We start from the raw sequence: 19,484 nt of genomic DNA on the forward strand, positions 1-19,484 counted from the left end.
GGTAGACACGCTCTCCCTGCTCTGCGCGGCCGTCGCGTAGACCCGAGGCGTAGGGCCGGTACTGCGTAGTTGGAGATCGATAACCACATGTAGACAAACGATGCTGGGGTCGTCCACGGGCAGACCTGTTCGCCAGAGACGGGCGCGAGACTGGATGGTGTCCTCCGGCAGGCTCGAATGCGGCCGCTGCGAAATCCGCGGCGCCACGCATGTGTGTTTTGGAAGCCGCCAGTGGACACTCTGGATGCCCGCGAAACGCAGCATTCACAACAGTGGCCGCACCCTCGCCACATGCGGTTTTCTTGAGGAACGTACCTACGTGGGGGTGAGCAGGAACCACACAACAGCGCTTCGAGAAAGTCGCTGAGTACACCAACACTAGGCAGAATACCAGGCCTGGCGTTGCATACGGTCTATAGGATTCAGGCCCCAAAACCCTTCGCAACTACACAAAAATCCAAAACTCCGGTCACACCGGACACTGGCGCTCGATTGCACGACTTGTGAAACAAACAAACCAGCGCAACCAACTGAGACATCCTATCTGCCTCGTCCCCCGCGATACAGGCGGGCAGGGGCATGGAGCCGCGGAAAAATCCTAAAACGTAATGGAAGTATGACACACCGCTCATAGAGCAGTAGCGGCTGTCGCCCCTGGCGGCGACTCACTCGAAATGGCTCTCTTCAGGAGTACGAAGCTGCCCAGGGAGGCTGGAGCCACGGTGTGTCCGGGGGGACGGCCCACGTGTAGACGAATTTACTCGCGCACGTGGGATGCGCGTCACTGGTATAGACGATGCCTGACGTCGCTGGTCTCCACCTTGCCCCTCGCTGTTTGAATCCTGCGGTACTTTTTCCGAACCTGGGGCATCAGATACGCTTGATCGCTCCAAATGGGCAGGTATCGGTAATTTTGAAGGACGCGGTGTCGGTACCTGTCGACGCAGGTCGGAGCTATGGCTCAACGTCTCTCGAGGGGAGGGTGACGACGCTGGCGCGTTTGTAGGCGGCGACGACGCTGGCGCGTTTGTAGGCGGCGAAGACGACCCTGAGGTATACAGGTCTGCGAGAGTGGAATGGAAAGATGTCTCTTCTGGTTGCGACTGCGGCGGAGCTAATGGCGCCCCAGAAGGCAAGAATCCGAGAGGATCAAGAGATGAGAAGGGATCAGACGTCTCCGTCTGGCTGTTGTCTGGGCTCGAGCCTCTCGCAGTGTTTCCTGTCGACCTAGCGTCATTTCCGGTTTGAGAAACGAGTGGACCCGCTAGCGGAACCGCAGACGAAATCGGGAGCTGTTGTCCAGGATGCTGCATCAACTGCGTCGAAAGCGCTTTCTCCATCCACGCCAGGGTTTCCTCTGGCCCGAGAACGGAAGGCGCTGACGCCACAGGCGAGGTCTCTTGTTGCGGCAGCGGAAGCTGCATGCTATCCTGCCCACCGTCGAGCAGGCCGGACTGTAACGTTCGCGGCAGGTTGTCAGCCGCAGGCAGGGAGCTATGCTGCACGGGGGGGATAGAACTTCCTGAGCTCGCGGCTGGCGGCCTTGCTGATGGTAGTGCTTCTGGACTGGGACTCGGTGACTGCTGAACAACGACAATGTTCCTCTCGGGTGTCGTTGGACTGGGTGTCGAACTACTTGCTACGTCAGGAGGCGTCGAATGCAAAACGGTAGGAACAACGGAGAGCATAGACATCCCTCTCAGAGTATTCGGCGGCGGTGCAGCTGGTGACAGTTCTGACTGGGGAACAATTTCAGGTGTTGTCTGCAGGGGAGGATGCGTTGGCAATAGCGTTACAGCTCCAGATGGGCCACCAGTTTCGCTGTCAGAGAAGGACAGTCGTGTCGTAGGTGAAACTCCCGGAGTCTTCAGTGGCAACGGCGTGCCTGTGAGACTTTCCTCAGGCGTTTGTAGCGTTGCAAAACGAGTTGCAGGTATAGAGAGTGTAGACGTAGCCGTCTCCCATGTCACAGGCGGAAACGGGATCATTCCAGGATGAGGACGCATCTCTGCAGAGGGAGAAGAGCCTGACACTCGACCGTTTCCACTGAGGAAAAAGAGACTCATGCTTATGTTATTGTACGGTGACGGGTATCCCGTTGAAGAGCTGCTGGAAGCGGAACCAATTCTGTTCGATGCCGAAATTTTCACTGTCGGCGGAGAGCGCGACCGAACGTTGCTCGGTGGACCACTGCCTTCGTCACTAGTACTTGAATTCGAGTCTTCAGGTCTTCTCCGAGACATGCGTGAACGGCTCCGGCTTGCCGGTCCGGGTACAGGCAGCGGTGCGTACAAAGGAGGGCTTTCCGGTGCGCCTTGCGTTTCCAGTTGAAAATGCTCGACCTCTCCGCTACTCAACCCATCGGAGAGGAGACTCGGACGGCGGGAAACAAGTGGCGATTGCTCCACAGCTGGTGTCGGACCACTGTCAGTCATAGCACTCAGCGCTCCCTCACCACGTTCCTCTCCTTGAACTGACTGCGACCGAAACCGTGCTCGCCGCGCCAGATACGCTCCAGCCAATGCTAGGCCGACTAACATAACGGTGGCCAACAAGTATCCAGTATCAATGATGAATTTCCGCTTTGGGGCCGAGCTTGTCCGGCTTCCATCTCGCCTATCCCGCAGCTGCTTCCTCCTCCGGCTGGGCCGCTCCCTGGTCACCGACTCTGACTCCGTATCGGGCATGTCGGCAAGGGCACCTCAGGCGGCACAGTAATAAAAGCGACAGGTTCAACCGTTTTCGGAGATGGACTCGTGCCTGACGAAAAGGGCGCTCGCCGCCAATTTGCATCAAGTCATACACCCCCTCTAAGACATACACCTCCACTCCACCTCGTAAATTCGAGCTTGAATAACTGCATGTACAGAGCCCAGATCGCAGCCCTCCGTGGCCACGTGTCGCAGGTTGGCAAATGCGTCTCTGCGTCCAGGAGTGCGAAAGAGCACCTTTCCGGTCAGAGTTCTGCAAGAGGGAAGCTTTCTGGTGCGGCCGGAATGTCAAGATACTTCTTAAGAGTTTTATGTAGGTGACCCCACAAGCTGCCATGCAAATTGGAGACGCCACTCGGCCCCCAAGGTGGCGCGCATGTCTGGAACCAGTAGAGAGACGCGCATGGGGAAGGGGGGATCTGCCGGAGACATCTGAACGGCCTCTACCAGTTTGTTACCTGAGCTACACACGAGTTGCTTCCAAAACTTTTGGGGAGGCCAAAGCTTCGCCCCTGCCGCCGATGGTGTCTAGTGTGCGTTCCTTGAGCTAGTCGTCGACATTCAACACACCGCAGGCATGCTGTGTCCCTGTGCCTAAAATATGCGCTAACTACAGAAAGCACCAAGGTTCTAAGCGACACAGTGGGGCTGTGCAATTTGACGTTCGCCGTATTCAACTGCACACAAACCACGATGTGGTGCACGCTGGGCGCACACCGGTTATTCTCTTCAACAATACATAAACACGGCGCTTTGACTCTTGCCGCCACGAGGTCTTTCATTCCTGGGGCAGACCCTGCACTCCCTCTCCGACAAGTACATTGTTTTTTCTCTTCACGGACTATATGAAACAGCAGTACGCCGCTACACCAACCTGCGGGAAGAGGGTCATGACAGCCTGCCCGATTCTTGGAGCAAAGGACACAGATGAACCCTCCCGGCTTCATGCGGGCAGGATTCTTGCATCGTTTCAGGTCCGCAATCGAGCCATCAAACTCATCCGTTGAAAAAATGATTTGATGACTCCACTCGACTTCCAACGAAACCAGCCGTCTTTCCGGAGGCGGAAAAACAGGTAATTCCGGTTGCGTGGTATTGATACATGTGATGGCATGACACTCTTCTAATCTGTATCCTCTCATATTCGTGTGTCTTGGAGACGAAGTCTGTTACAGCCAGCACGGCTCGGAAGACACACTGTCCGAGGAAAGCATTTTCAAGTGGCAAGGGATTTGAGCGCAGAGGATGCCACTGAAAATGAACATATAGCGTATGTGCTTGATCCCGATTATCAGGCAACAACAACTATGTTTTCGTGTTAACCAGCTGGCACCTGCAGTGGAGCCTCACGAAGACGCTGCTCTCCCAAACCCGTTTCCCGTCAGAGTACGGGTTCACCGTGTATGTTCTTGTGGAAACCAAAATGGTCAGCCGAGTTCGAGATTTCTAAACTTCCTTTAGGTAACAATTTCTGTCTGTGATCGTTGTCATGAGCCCTCAAAATTCCTCCGTACCGGCCCGGGGGCGCTACAGGTGGTGTTGGACACAGTCTAATAAAATGAAGAAGAAAAACATCGGCGCTGTGTTTGTGCTGCGTTGGAACGGATGGTACAGCTGCAGCAGAACAAAGCTTGATTGCGAAAACGGTGGTAAGGACGGCCAGCGGGGCGCACCTGCTCTCTATCCTGTCTGCAGAGGTGGCGGATTCTGTGTAAGATGCACCGGATCCATGCGCGATGCATTCATGGCCTTCGAACCGCTCCCACGCACCTGACGAGAATCAGTTTTGTTAGAGAGTTCGGAGCGGTAGGTTCCGAGCTCTAATCCCCTATTCCTACATGATAACTGGCAACAACACAGACATCGTGTCTACTATCACGGGGACGCTTCCGGCACCATATTGAGAACAAATACTGTGTGTAACTAACGATAGTAATAGTACTAGGAAGTACGAGATGGCTGACTTCTTGAAAAAACGACCAATGTATATTGCTACAAAGAAATTAACCATATCCTACGTATAAAGCAGGGATAACCACATCAAGATGTTTTTGAAGACTGCTACATTTCGCTTTTCCAGGTGATCGCCGAACAACACCGCTGACACGGTTTAATAGTTGTACCATTGTTGAACGGGGCAGAGGTACGCGTCTGAACATCATTGCCCACGGTCCTCTTCTAGTGTGTGTGGCGGTGCGGACTTCATCGAGCCTCTTGGGTTGGCCGATGGCCACTCCTGCGAATGCATCCTCATCCGACCTGGTATCTCAAGATTGAGTTGGCATTACACATATCACTGCCACAGGCCCTCCTACCGTTTGATATCGGCCGTCTTCCTTTGAGTACGCACATGTACATGTTACCGAACGATGTTCTCAGGTTGCGTTACCAAGCACGGGTATACAGCAATTCTATATGTCGAGAAAAAAGGGTTCGTTCAAAGGCCTAGGCGGCGACGACAATCAACATGGCTTCCACGAAATAAAAGCATTAATCATCCCTCGTAGGATCCCTAAAGTGTATACACTTTGTGTGACAAACAGAGCCGACGTCGTTTATGAAGTGTGCTTGACATTTGGTCATTTTCAAGCACTTGTCCCAACGTAGTCTGCCGTGGAGACTACAGCCGCTGCGCGGCCACGCGACCATTGGATCACTAAGCAGCTGGCCACGAACAACAGCAGGACCGCTTTTACAATTCAAAGCTCGAGCAACCTAGAGGAGGTCCACGTATAGACACTTCGCTCTACGCCCACTCAAGGCACACTCGCTGTTCGTACAAAAGTACGCTTCCCGGCGGGCGGTTCGCTGAGAGGCCGCAGGGTAGCTAACTCTGCTGTAGCAGACTGCACAGTAGAGCTTCCGCGCTCGATTAGCGTTGAGGACTGTGTCTGCAGAAGGGCTGGCGTGTAAGATGGCAAAGGAATTCCGCCTGTCTGTGGAAAGAATGTTGGGGTCGGACTAGAGACTCCAGGACTCGAAACGAAAGGTGACATCGGTTCCACTGAAGCGAAGGGAGACGGACCGGAAGGAGCAGCAGGGTCAATGCCTCCTCGCAAGTGGATGAAGTACCTTAGACTCGTTCGCCCTCCCAGCATCAGAAGAAGAAAGGCCCAAAACGGGAGGGGCTTATTGACGCCGCAGCGCAGGCGCCCTCTGCATCGTGGAGGTGCTCCAGCGAGCGGAAGGGACAGCTCTTCTATGTTTTCCTTTTCACGAGGGAGTCGCTGATCGTCAGCATGCGTCTGTAGCTCTGGCCTTAGAATATCTGTAGCGGCATCAGCGTCTCTGGGGTCCCAGTCTCGGACTTGACGCATTGTCTGCTCCAAGACTTCTTTGGCATTCAGGCTATGGAGCGGGTGGACAGACTCCTCGAGAGCCAACGGTTCAGGCGTCGAAACCTGTTCCGGCACGGTACTCTCGTCACCTGAGTGATGCTTGTCGAGCGCTGGGTCTCGACCTCCCAAAACCACAGACCGCACTAGGCGGTGCAGAGCCACATGGCGGCGATAATCATGCATAAGCCGCCCGTGGTGCTTGTACGCGAGCTGCTTCTTCAAGTTTTCTTGAGCCAGCAGAAACCTCCTCGTACCCCACCAGGCAACGACGCCCACGAGCAGTGCAGCCGCAGCCAGTGGAAGTAACGGTCGCCTTCCTTGGCCTCGCTCTTCTGGGAAAAAGTACCTAGATGTATCTTGCGAAGCCCTGCTCCCCGCAGCGGCGTCAGCCCACCGACCATTGGAACCAGCCATATTCTGAGATGTTTGTGAGGTTGCACAGACACGAATGTACAGCGGCAAAAGATATGATGCACATACCGTCTAGCCGTGCTCGTTGTTTCGAAAGATCAGGGCCCGACGCCGCCGCGCCGACGTTCCAGATCACGCAGGCGGTAGATGGTGTTGCGCACACCAGACACAGCGAAACTTCCTAGTCGTCTCTTGGGGTATCTGACGTCTCTTGGGGTATCTGGCAGAAGGTGCACCGCCGACACGATGGAAGTTCTCGACGAGCAGCAGAAGCAGGACAGCAACCTTCCGTCGCTATTAGGGGCTTTAAATGGCCGACTAGCCGAGAACCGGTGAGGAGGTGCTCAACCACGTAACATGAAGTCGAAGCAACACGAAGCCACGTCGCCGGACCGAAGAGTCTCTTCGCCTGCTTCGACCAATGGCCTGAGAATGACCAATGATAACCGTTGAAAACGCGCAGATTTCCCACAAAATCCCCCTGCACAACGCGGAGGAAATTGTTCAAGGTTCACAAGCCCGTAAAGCCACGTCCTAGCAGCAAAGACTACACAAAACGTGGCTTCGATGAACGGGGAAACCGTGGAAACTCTCGAGCAAGCACTGTTTGCAAGAGCGGATCCTCATTCAAAAGTGCGTCTCGAGTGACTTGGGCACGCGGCAAACGGTCTGAAATCACAAGCTGCGAGTGCAGTAAGAGACGCGACCGTTCTCCCGTCGTGTCTCTGCCGACAAAGAGGCAGACGTCAATGGTATTACGGTATCGGCAGCGTTCCTTACCGACCGCGCTGTTCTGTGTGAATTAAGCAATAGAGTGCATACCGTTCATGTACACGAGACATAGAGGAAAAGAGCTTTTCATTATTCGTGCAGGGCGTGCGCCACGGGAGGAGCACCGAGTACATCGATGCACTGAGGATTCTTGACCGCTTCAACGCAGAGCCGTGGGACCGTTTCACGCGGATCATGATTTCATATGTCAGCGTGTCTTACGCGTTTGTGGACACTTTGGTTAGGCAAGTAGCTCTCGGGTGTCTTCTAAAATGCGTGGAACCAATCTACTAGACAGACGGCTGTAGCGGAGGCGCTGGACGCCGCAGGCGACACCAGGCGCCTCGGTAAAGCGCCGGAGAACCGTATGAAGTTGGGGCAGAGACTGAGGCCTCTTCACTAGAAAAACCGGACACCGATTACAATTCAACACAATTCATGGCCAGGCAGAACTACTGACCACCCTGACACGGCAAAGCCGGGCGCAGTTCTCGGAGCTTGCGCCCGCAGAGCTGAAGTCCTCCCCGTGCAGAACTACGGAGGAGCGATTTCCCAACGCCGCCGACGCCACATCCGTCGACGCGACGCTCCACCAGATCCTGTCTAAAGGCAGTACCTCCGGTACTTGCTTGCGGCCGCGAGAGACGTTTCCAAGGAGGCAGTGCAGTTACCTGCGAGCTGCAGTCTCTCATGTTTATCTGGATAACGGAACAGAATAATGCAGCATAGTACCTCGATTTCGCCTGCAGCGACACAGCCAGGCCTCGTATAGACTCGCCAGTTTGGCATGCTTTCTGCTGGACCTCTCGATCCCACCGCTTTCCCTGTCATGCGCAAGTGGCCTGCTTGCCGCACACACAACCGCGGCATCCACAACACAGCTGCTCCACCAGGGAAGGAGAAATCTCGCTGAGATACTGACTGCCTGGAGAGTTTCCCCATGTGGCGAGCAATATTGGTCAGGGCGACGTCGTTCCTGCAGCGATTTCGACTCGGGACACTGCCGCGCCGAACAAATGCCCCCGTTGCTCCGATCCGAATCCTAAATGCGTCTGCAGTCGAATCAGTGGTGTCACTGCAGGAAAGGCCTCTGGTGAGCAGCGGCACTAGGCAACTGAGTTCTGACATGCTGTTAGTGCAGAAGTGGACCCCACGGAGAGCTGCTGGGACAGCATCCCAGAGGACGGCTGCAGTCTCAACGCGGTAGATTTCAACGCGTTCTCCACTAACAAGCATACGACTTGCATTCCTCTGTGCAGCGCCCACGTTCCCGTTTCCTGGTGCGAGAAAAGCCTGACTGTATGAAATGGCGCGGCGCACACGGCTCCGCCGCTCCTCGCTCCGTGTGGTGCTCGCTGACGGCGACCAGCCTCAACTGAATTGCGGAAATGATGACGGTACGAATGGAACCGTGCGTTGTTTGAGTCGTCTCGCTCACGTTTCTGACGCGGTTGGGCTATGTGGGGATGGGCACACGCCGCCTAGGCACCACCGGTTCTCACTCTCCGCGGTGCGTAGTCACTCGTGAACGAACTTCACGCCCGTGGATCAGTCACGTGGCGCTTTGCCGAGTCGGCCTCGCTGCCGTTTCAGGCATTGGCCCGATGGTGTCTACAAGGACAGTCTAACCGTGGTTCGGCGTAGCCACGTCCATGGAAACGCCAGCGGCGGATGCAGAAAACGCAAGCGGGAGCCGCCCTTTCGCCGGAGTTTTTATTCGGGCTGTCTCGTGCTCGTCGCGAGGAGTGTCTGACACATGCGAGACCGCGCTTCTCGTGCTGGCGTCGCCTGGCCCGGTTTGTCTTCGGTCGGCTGTTTGTCTAACGCGGCGGCGAAAGCCACGTCTCGCTTGGCGCGGTCGATTCATCCCTTCCCCTCCTCCTTCCCTGCCGGAAGACGGTCGCGCGCGGCTTTTTCTTCGAAAGTGAAGCGTTTCTGTATTTGCCTTTCTAACGGAAGATGCCTCTAGGAGGACCTCACTCTTTTCGTGCGAGAGTGTCCGTTCGCCCTTATCCCATATCTGGTTTTCCCCGTCCGCCTACAGGAAGGCCGATCGCCGTACTCCATACGCTTGCCTGGTGGGTGCTGGGGACGAGAGGGAGCCAGCCACCCAGCCTGCCGGTGTTTCCGTCCGTTTCTTTGAACGTCGAAACCCAGAGAGTTTTTGCTGTCGACTGTCTTGTTGCGAAGCTCCTCAGGGGCGACACATTCGCTTTTTCCCGGCGTTTTCTGCGAGTTTCTCCCCCGGGTCATGCCACGCTGGCCTCGCAAAGTCGCACCGAGCGACGCTGACTGAGCGCGTGAGGGGTGTGGTGTTTGCGGAATTTTTCGTGCTGATTCCGTTTGTTTTCGGTCCCAGGCCCCTCCAAGGATTGTTTTCTGTCTTTTTCGCGTCTGCGTCGTTCCTGATCCCCCGCGATGCTCCACTAGGCGCCCCTGGCCGCTCGTCCACCTCCCCATCCACCCCGGCCGCGTGTGTGGCCTTCTTGCCTTCGTCGCCTCTTCTCGTGTGCACTTTTCACTTTCCAGCCATGGCAAGGCCTCTCTCTCGTGAGTGTCCCGCGGCTCGAGTTGCGAGTTTCGCACGGAACAGGGAATCGCAGGCTTCTCGCGCGTGCTCTGTTGCGTGGCCTGAGTCGGTCTTCGTCTGCCGCCAGCTCTTCCGCCATGCCGATCATCTTGAGACTCTTCTCTTCTTCCCTGTCGGTTCAGCGGCGCTGTGCCCTTCCCCCACTACTGAGAAAGACTTGTAATCACCCGTCCGCGCCTCTGAGGGCTCCTTGACAATGCTGTAGCTACAGAGCGCTTGCATCATTGCGGCGAAAGGGACACTGTGAGGGATTGGGGTGGGCGGCCCGAGCATACCTTGAATCCGTTGAAAAGAAAGCTGAAAGACGCGGCCGGACTCATAACAGACGAACCGAGACGACGTGCTTCCTATTCGAAAGGATGGCTCGCCCCTTTGATGCGGAGTGTTGAGAAAGCACCAAAAAGGCAACCTTGGGCCCCCGCTCTTCGAGGCCCGCACAAGTTCTCTCGTGTCCTGTCGCCGTTCTCGAACTCAGTTGGTGTGTACATACACCTTCTGCGCTCCACTCTTCGTCCCGCTCCTGCGTCTTTTCCTACCGAGCCATCGACACCGAGAAAGGAGACCTCAGAGATGCTATATGGCCTGTGATGCCTCGCCCGAACTGTCGGCGAATACTCGAGCTAGTTCTGTGTCTCTCACGGAACGGGAGTGTTATGTCTCTTCCTAATTTTGCAAACGTCAACATGAGTGTCAGGCTATCGCGTGTTGAGATTTCTCGTGACAGTTTCATCTGGCTTCGTCGCAAACAGACAGGGAAGAACCGAACGCTGCGTGCTTCAGTTTGCATCAGCACTCGCCCAGCGTTGGTTTGGTCCTCCTTGCGAGAATTGCTTGTGATCCGATGTTCCATCGCATATTTTTTGACTATCTCACCGAGAGCCGTGGCAGTGTATGTACACCTCTCGTGACGAGGCGCAGAGGGGCTTGCACCTGTGTTTACGACCCGTTAGCTGTCTCGTCTCCACTGCATTCATTTTGTGTCTGGCCTTCGCGAGGAGCTTAACCTGCCTCGAACAGGCGTCGTTTCTTCTTTTCTATTGTCCTCCTTTCGCGTGTGCTGTTTGCGGCGGTTGTTTTCGGCGGCGTCGCCGCCCCGTAGGCAGCCGCAGCGAGCCGGAGGCGCGTGCGGTTGCATTCTCCGTGACGCTGTTCCCATTTGAGTCGTCTCGCACGTGTGCCATCTTTGCTTTCGCAGGATCTGTTTGATTTCCGCGCGAGTTGCCCCGTCCCCGTCTGTTGTCGCGTTGTGGATGTGTCGACCTTGTTTCTCCGTCTTCCGCTGTTGTCAGCGACCCTTTTGAAGTGGTTTGACGCGCCGCCATTCCACGCTTTTCAAGTGTACATATATTTCCGTGCAGTCCAAACGTATGCCGGCGCGCAGATGTGTATAGTCCGTGCGTCTTCGAAGCGATCTTGAGGCGACAAACGTGGTTCTCTCTCGCTGAGGAAGAGGAGAGAAGGAGAGCTCTTGATGTGCGTAGCCGGCACGCTCTCTGGCGCAGAGGCCTGTTTCCGTCTGCCTTTTGCGATTTGGCATCCATCCGCGTGTTTCACGAGCCGAGTGATTTGCTTAGAACGGATGGAGATTATTTGCGCATATGTGCATTGTTGTTAAGATCAAGGGTCCATGGAGGAAAACGCTTCTCATGTCCGCAGTGACGCAGGTCTGCTGTGAAACGCCTCTTCTTCTCGCGCGCGCCGAGCTTTTCCGTCGCCTCGCTTGGCGCGAATCCTGCAGTTCTAAATTCTAGCCTCTACAGGGAGGGCTGGAAGTAAGCTCGAGATCCGTTTCTCCTGTCGCACGCCGAAAATCCAGCGGCCTGCCTCGCGTCTCCTCCTCTCTGGCGCAGGCGACTAGCAGAGCGCGTGGAGCTCTCCGTCCGTCCGCTAAAAAAGAGGGAGAAAGGAGGAAGGAACCCACGTCCTCAAGAAGAGGTGGGAGCGCGCGACCTCAGGAAGAGGAAGGTGACCGCGCCCTAGGTTTCCTCTCCGTTTTTGCTGTGATGGCCGCCGCGGGTGCCAGGAGGAAGGAACCCACGTCCTCAAGAAGAGGTGGGAGCGCGCGACCTCAGGAAGAGGAAGGTGACCGCGCCCTAGGTTTCCTCTCCGTTTTTGCTGTGATGGCCGCGCGCGCGGAGCTGGCACCCGCGGCGGCGGTGGAGGGCTGGGACGGCGATTTTTGCGCGATGAAGAAGAGTGCTTCTTCTGTGGATCCGGCGCAGACGCACGTCCCTCACCACTCGCGGTCGACGTCGTCTCCGATTCCTGGTTCGACGTGCTCAGACTCCCCGTTGCCTCCGCTGCCTGCTGCGCTGCCGGCCTATGCGCGAGCCGCATCGGGCGGGCAGACCGTCGCCGGCTCGCTGCGGCCCGCGTCCTGCGATGCACCTGCGCACGCGTCCCCCGCGCTGCCGCTGGCGGAGGCGTCGCTCCCCTGCGAGGCCGGGCGCGTCTCGCCGCCCTCGACTTCGCTGAAGAACGCCTCTGCGCGTCTCTCGGCTGCCCTCCCCAGTGTGACCCACGGCGACCCCTGGCGGACGGAGGAAGGCTGGCGAGCGCCGGAGGCGGCCGGGGGCCCGCCGGAGCGATGTGGGCGCGCGCGAGACAGGACAGGACTCGGCGCGCAGACGCGCGTCTGCTCGTGCCCTCGTTTTCGCGTCGGTGGCGCGGCCGCAGACCTGCGGCCGCGCGTGGGTGCGCACCGGTCCTCGTCGTGTGTGGGTCTTCCGCCCCGCTGCGCGCCGCTCACTCCAGCCTCCTCATCTTTTCCATCTCCGCCGGTCGCGCCGCCGCCCGACGCCTCACTGTCGACGACGTCGGCTTCTTCGCCTACCTCGTCGTCGGGCTCTCCGCGCGCCTCGACCTTCTCCACGGCCTCGCAGGTGGGCGGACACGAGGAGGGCGGGCCGTACATTCTGTACCTGGAGCCCTCGCCGGCGTCTTCGCTTCACCGGCTGCTGAACGACCACGCGCGAATGATCGCAGAGGTCTGGGGTCCCGACCCCGCGCTCTGCTACCCGCCGCACTGCTCCCTCTCGGGCTTTTTCAAATGCGCCGACATCGAGGCCGTCAAGGCGTCCCTGGTCGCGCTTTTCCACGCCGAGGGCGACGCGCAGGCGCCGGCCTCGCCCCGCGCCGACGCACGCACCGCGGAGACCGGCACAAGGGAGGAGCGCGGAGAAAGAAGGGCAGGCGCCGAGCGGAGAGGGAACGAGAAGCGAGAAAGCGCAGGCGGCGAAAGCGAAGAGGGAGTCCTCCTGGGCACAGGAGCTCGCGAGGGAGAGGAGGCAGAGGGTGGTGCGAGCAGGCCACCCAGCCGCGCCTTCCGGGTAGCGGATCCTGAGGCGGTGCCACCGGGTTGCACAGGAGGAGGAGAGCGAGAAATAGGATCCCCATGTGGGACAGCTGAAAAGAACAACGCGGAGTCGGAGGAAAAACCACCCAAGGAGGGCGATCACCACGCGCAGGCCACGGTGTTCCATCGACGCGTCAGAGCTGAACGGAGCCTCCACCTCGTTCGAAGCTCCACGCCGCTGATCCCGAGTGTATGTACACCACATATGAAGCTTCCAGGAGTACTTACACCCGCAGAGTCGGACACGGCCGCTTGCTCTCCTGCGGCGGACGGCCGCAGGGAAGGAGTGTGCGTGGGCAGGGGCCTCGCGCACCCTCCCTCGCTGCCTTCCTTTTGCTCTTTTTCTTCTTCCACGCCGTCCTGCACGACGCCGTCGTCCTCGGCTCCGCCGCCATCATCGTCTTCGGCGTCTCTGTTTGCGCCGTCTTCGCCGGCGTCGTGTGGATCCTGCTCGTCGCCCGCGCGGCGCCAGAGCGCAGAGGCCATTTCGCGGTCTTTCGCAGCCGCCAGTTTGTCGAGGCCCTGCACACTGGTGACGCAGGTCTCCGGGGGGCCTACCGCGCGCGGCGCCGAAGAAGATGTAGCCTGCGGCGAAGCAAAGTCGGACAACCCTTCCGCCGGCGCACCGCAGCCGCACGAAACCGGGACTCTTGGTCAAGGAGGAACAGGGGGCCGAGAATCCAGCAGGCTCCGCGCAGGTGGCGGGTCCGCCCCGCCGGCTGAAGGCGAGAGGGAAGAGACGCAAGGCAGCGAAGCGCTCACAGAGGAAGAAAGCATCATCATGAGCACGGACGACGGGTACGTCGTCCTCTGTCTGTCCAGCGCGTGCCTGGGGCAGTCTCTCATGCGGCTGAAGCGGCAGCTCCGCGACACCGCGAAAGTGCAATTTAGGTTGAAGGCCGGAGACCACATCACGCTCGCGTCCCACCGAACCGAGCCGCGGACTCTGGAAGCCATCAAACGCTTCTACCAAAAAGTAAGACACCACTCGTCTACCGGACACAGTAAAGGCAACCAGAGTCATTTTTCCGCTTTGCAACATGCATGTCTCTCTCTCTCTCTCTCTCTCTATATATATATATATATATATATATATATATATATATATATATATATATATATATATATATATATATATATAGGGTTTAGGGTATATATATATATATATATATATATATATATATATGTAGGTGTATATAAATTTCATAGATTCGTGTGAGATTGGCGATCTGATTGCGGCGAGCGTGGTTGTGTATCGCATAGCGTTGGTTAACGCCGGCCCTAGTAACGAAATTTACAACGAAACTTGTCTCAGAATACATGTGGAGTGTGCACTTCTTGGAGGGAACGCTCCAGGCGCGAGCTGAGTCTCCCGAGACCATCGTGTGGCGTCGTGGCCAGCTGCATGTCGTCTTTCTAGCCTCCCTTTTGGGTTTAGGGTTTAGGGTTGCTCTGCCTTTGCATATGTGTGTGGCGCTCGGGTGTAGGAGTTAAGGCGCAGCGTTCGCTTTCTTTTTGCGCAGGTTTTCCACGGTCGTCGCGAGTTGTTGCTTCAAAGCACGTGGGACATCGTACTCTTCCAGCTCGAGAAAAAGGCGTCTGACTACCGCACCGAGGGCAGGCATCGCTTTGCAGAGATCCTCCGCTTCCCTGCGTTTCTGCGCGTGTGCCCCACTTCGCCCTGTTCGGCTCCTTCGGCCTCGCCGCCCTCTGCGGACTGCGCGCCCGCGTACAGCTAGAAGAGACCCCTCGGCGGCGGCCAGTGGGGGGGGTGGGGGGGGAAGGGGAGGTTGCCGCGGCGTCTCGAGGGCGCGGAGATCCAGGGAAGTCCCATATCGGATTCTGCGGGGAAAACTCGCGCATGAACTTGTGGGAGGACGCATGCGCTCGCGCGCCAGAGACCGCAAGAGGCATTTTGTGAAAGTCGGGGGCGCGGGCAGTCGGCCCCCCCCCGGGGGGCGTCCTCCCCTCGCCTGCGAGGAGAAAGGAGGGACGGCCTGTGAGAGGAGGGAAGACGCGGCGAGGGAGAGAGGGAAGGCCTAGGGGAGAAGCGGCGTGAAGGCGCGGTGCGCATGCATTGCCGGGCGGTTGCTACGCGGCAAGCCGAGGGGACGCGACGGGGTTGTGACGTGGGAAGCGTGCTCGGGAGGAGAGTGGCTCTCCTGTTGTCCATTCGCGAGGGAGCTCTTCGTGGAGGGTCGTTTTTGCATTTCTTCCAGCGGTTTCAGTCTTTTCTGCGGTGCGAAAACGCGTCAGCCAACGACGGCAGACGTGTAGTGGGCCTGTGTTGTTCGTTCTCCCGCTGTCGCTCGCTGTCTGCACACCCGCCTCCAGTCGGAGTGGGGCGACAGAGGGACAGCCTGCGGCTGTGTCTCTAGACATATCGGGCGTCTATCACGCCATAGAAGAATGCATGAGCAAAAACCTGTCTAAATGGACACGCCTCTTGTGCACGCACCTGCAATGTGAATGAAACTTGTCCCGCAGCGGGAGTAGCGCCAGTCGGCTACGGAAACGTTCGAAAACACGAAGCCTCGGTGCCACCAATGTACCCACGCTCTGTCAGTCTCTCAGCTTTCTTATCCTCACTCTTCTCTGACATCTCTCCACGAGGCGACGGAGAGCCGCTTTCTCAACGACCATCTGCGTCCGCAGCAGGTGATTGATTCGCAAGCACGGACGCGAGCTGTGCGCGCCCCCGTTTATAGGGCTCGGCGTCTGTCGCTGAGTAGCCGCCCGTGTCGGTGAAACCTGCGCAGCTCGAAGGACCAATGACGGATAGCGCGTTAGCATCTGCAGCGCCAGGCCCGTGGAAACCGGTGCTCGAAAACTCCGTTGTCTGTCTGTCTACCGGTATTGGAGAGGAGACGGAGACTGCGCCGCGCGCTCCTAAGCAGCTAGACGAGGCACGGGTGCGGCCTTGAACAATTTGCAGAGCGACGGCTTTTCCGCTGGGCTCGCCAGTGTGGCGCCCGCCGTCGTTTAGCCTCTCTGGGAAGAGCCCATCTCACAGTTTCCTTTTTCACACGGGCGCGCCCCACGGTTGATGTACGTCGTGGAGGACTGCCTCCAGCACACAGATGACCTCTCTGACGCCAGTATGAGCTGTGCGTGTGGAAGGACTCCGCAAGCGAGGGACTTGATTTCCTACGCGGCGGCCACGTGTTTGTTGTTGACCTCCTCGCCCCCGCCGGGACACACTGCGTCTCGCAACTCATCGCGGCAACTCGATAAATCGTAACTCTGTGACAGGCTGTTTCGTGCTGCGGACGTACGCTGCGGCGACGGCACCCCTCTCCGGGTCGCTCAGCGGAAATCTACGGGACGACGGAAATCCACCATTTGATGCTGTTCGATTTGAGTGAACACATACGACCATCGAATTTAATGGTATGCTCCTGAAAGTAATGTCTTTTCGCCGCGGTACTTGGTGTCTCCTCGGTGGCGTCTCTTTTTTTCCCAGCACTCTGTCCCGGTGTAGTGTGCGTCGCGCAAGCACCTCCGCGCGTGAGCGCCTCACACGTGGACAACCAGCGCCGGCGCCCGCGTCTCTGTTGCACACGGGTTGTTCTCCCGGCTTTCTTGAAAACATGAATTCCCGCTGTGTGGGTAGACTTTCGCCGGTGCGTTTCCTTTCGCTCGTCTCACCTGAGCGTGTAGAACCCTGTTGTGGTGTTGTCGTGGCGAATGTCCGCGTCCATGCGGTCGTGCGGTCTCGTCTTGTAGACGTCTTGCGTTTCCTTTCAGCTGTCAATTTTATTGATTACGATACTTTGTTCATGCCTGTTTAAGCAATGTTGCATCCTGGAGCTGGGCCGCCGCCCGCCCGCCGGGCGCGGCATGCGCCGCTGCACCGTAGGCCAGGCGCGCTCTGCTGCGGAGGCCTCCTGGTCCTGATGGTGGTACTCCCGAGCGCGTTTGCAGGCGTCTCCGCCGCCGAGACTGAGGTCGCGCCGACCGCAACCCACGCAACGCATTCACGTCACACAAGTGACGCAGGAGCCGGCGCATCGCCAGCTCAGGCTGAGGAGGCGGCAGGACGTCAGCATGAAGACGCGGCGGGGGAAGGCCGCGCGACAGGCGATGGGGGAATCTCGAACGACGCAGCAAATTTGGAGGGGTTGTACGACAGTCCCCCGCCAGCTGAGGAAGAGCCGCGGGACGCTGGGCCGCCTCCGTCCAATCGACACGCTCGGGGCGTGGTGCCGTCAAAGTCCGCGTCTGCGGGCACTCGTCGGCGTCACAGGCTAATCGGCTACGGCGTGCTTGTTGGCACAGCGTTGCTGACGCTTGCAATTCTCATGTCGCGACGCCTCGGAGGAGCCGCACGACCTCAAAGAGAATCTGGCCAAGAGGAGGGACCGTCGCGCATTCACGAGGAACGGCCTGCCGGCACGAGTTCACGCCAGGAGAGTTATCCGCAGGGCGCTGCTTCGGAGTAGAAGGGGAGGGAGCTTCGCTGAGGGCGACGGCTGAGAAAAAAAGGCGCCGGGCCACGCAGAGGTCTCCGGCAGCCGGTGTAGAGGCCGTGTAGCGTTTCAGCGCGAGTGAGAGGGGGGCGGTATCTGCGGCTTGTGATGACGACGGGAGTACCATTAAGAAGTCTTGTGGGGTCAAGTCCACAGGGTATGGTGCTGCTGTTCGCCAGCTGCCAAGCTGGCAAACTGCAGCCGCTCGACGCTCGCGCAGCAGCGGAGGAGGGGGTCCACGTCCGGAAGGGATAAAGGGACGCCGGAAGACGATAGCCGCCTCAGGAGCGCTCCTCGCGGTTGTCGCGGGCGCAAACAGCGTAGATGCATTGCGATTCCACAAAGGCGAACGCTCGCCAGGGACGCTGGATCAGAGTGGGGTGCTGCGTTTTCCTATGATCCCCCTCGTGGCCAAATATGTCCCAAAGATAAACTACGCCAGGGGGAACGAGAGCTAACCTTCCACAGACAGCTCCACACCATCGCTGACGCTGGAATCGGACAGGCGCTGCTGAACACGAGGGTTTTTCTGACGACGCCGGAGCCGCGAGTCTGCCCATGGAAGAAGCGGGCGTCCGGTGGCACAGTACACAACCAAATAGGCAGAGCGCCACGGCGTTTCGTCAAGCTGACTCCGCCTCGCGGCATACGTTTACACATCTCTCCACACTCGCAGCACCGAGGTACCCCCGCACGCACAACAGGGACGAGAAACGCCGGCCTCCTTGCGCGGATCGGCTGAATGCAAGCCGTGGCGCGACGGGCGTCTCTTCGACAAAGCTGCGGTTGCTTTCGAGGCCCACATGCCGTGTGTTTGGCTTGTAAGAATGCGACGAAAGCGGCCACGCCAACCGCACCTGAGAAAACCCGTCGAGCTACGACGCGCGAGGTTTACAGTTGTAAATATAATCGTGAGGACCTCGGTAATTCAGTGCAACAGACTCGACAGACGTGTAACGTGTCCCGGCTTTCAAAGGAGAGACACGACGCTGCGGTACACACATGCCCTCCTCTCCTCCCCCCTCTTCAGTGCGTGTCGATGCTCGTCGGGCGTAGCGGGAACTAACACCGTCTGTCTGAACTGGGGAGCCCATGTGAAGCGGCATCAAGCCCCGAGAACGGGGGGGAGTCGGCGACCTGCGGAGGTCAGCTCCGCATTTGCTATGGTGGGATTGTGGACGCGGCTGTGGCGGCTCGATGGCAGTTGGTTCCATCAAATGTGTGACTTTTTTCGAATGCTAAGCAAGGAGGAGTGGGACTGTGGACTGGACACCCGTAGTGGAGTACATATTCTGTCGCGACGCCGCTAAAAACTAGCGATGCAGAAACAGAAAATAAACCATGTAGGCAGAAAGAGCTGGTGAGAGTGCCGAAGTGTAAAGAGAGCCTACAGAGATCTGACATCCGGGCCGCCGTCATACCAGAGGCGAGAGGTTTTGTTCTCAGCGACTGTGACAAATAAACCAAAGACACTTCATTCCCAGCCTTCAAACACAGTCAGCGGACAAACGGACAGGCGCGTAGCGACCCCGCACACACCTACACATGCGCACGTGCACCCCCTGACATAGATGTATGCACTGATGTAGACACGTGAAGGGACGGGGATAGACGCTCGACGTGCTTAGAGGTATAGAGCAGGGGAGCATGCAGCGCAAGGATAGCAGGTAAGCAGACACGCAGGAGACCCTTTAGAGCAAGAGAAGAGGGGACTGGATCCTCTTTGGCTCTGCCCGCCACACTACGCAGAATCGCAAGTAGCAACAGAGAGCCGCCTGCGTAGATGTGCAACCACTAAAACACAGTTGACTGCCGTACGCCAAGAAACGACAAAGAAAC

At 57.9% G+C, this 19,484-nt stretch overlaps 4 protein-coding genes across 4 annotated transcripts; 2 read left to right on the forward strand and 2 right to left on the reverse strand.

The window, feature by feature from the left end:
* Nucleotides 1-665: 665 nt before the first annotated feature.
* On the reverse strand, nt 666-2,687 carry BESB_033590 (uncharacterized protein; the record flags this gene model as incomplete). The annotated part of the gene is made up of 1 exon (XM_029361945.1): nt 666-2,687. The coding sequence occupies one exon, from the start codon at nt 2,685-2,687 to the stop codon at nt 666-668; it is 2,022 nt and encodes a 673-aa protein (XP_029220910.1).
* A 2,780-nt stretch (nt 2,688-5,467) lies between these two features.
* Nucleotides 5,468-6,463, reverse strand: BESB_033600 (uncharacterized protein; the record flags this gene model as incomplete). Its single annotated transcript, XM_029361946.1, has 1 exon — nt 5,468-6,463. The coding sequence occupies one exon, from the start codon at nt 6,461-6,463 to the stop codon at nt 5,468-5,470; it is 996 nt and encodes a 331-aa protein (XP_029220911.1).
* A 5,361-nt stretch (nt 6,464-11,824) lies between these two features.
* BESB_033610 (uncharacterized protein) lies at nt 11,825-14,915 on the forward strand (the record flags this gene model as incomplete). The annotated part of the gene is made up of 2 exons (XM_029361947.1): nt 11,825-14,152; nt 14,700-14,915. 2 exons carry the CDS (start codon nt 11,825-11,827, stop codon nt 14,913-14,915), a joined length of 2,544 nt encoding a protein of 847 aa, XP_029220912.1.
* Nucleotides 14,916-16,970: 2,055 nt separating this feature from the next.
* On the forward strand, nt 16,971-17,618 carry BESB_033620 (uncharacterized protein; the record flags this gene model as incomplete). Its single annotated transcript, XM_029361948.1, has 1 exon — nt 16,971-17,618. The coding sequence occupies one exon, from the start codon at nt 16,971-16,973 to the stop codon at nt 17,616-17,618; it is 648 nt and encodes a 215-aa protein (XP_029220913.1).
* Nucleotides 17,619-19,484: the final 1,866 nt, after the last annotated feature.

This window comes from Besnoitia besnoiti, chromosome II (assembly GCF_002563875.1).
Source record: "Besnoitia besnoiti strain Bb-Ger1 chromosome II, whole genome shotgun sequence".
In the NCBI taxonomy this organism is placed as follows: Eukaryota; Apicomplexa; class Conoidasida; order Eucoccidiorida; family Sarcocystidae; genus Besnoitia; species Besnoitia besnoiti.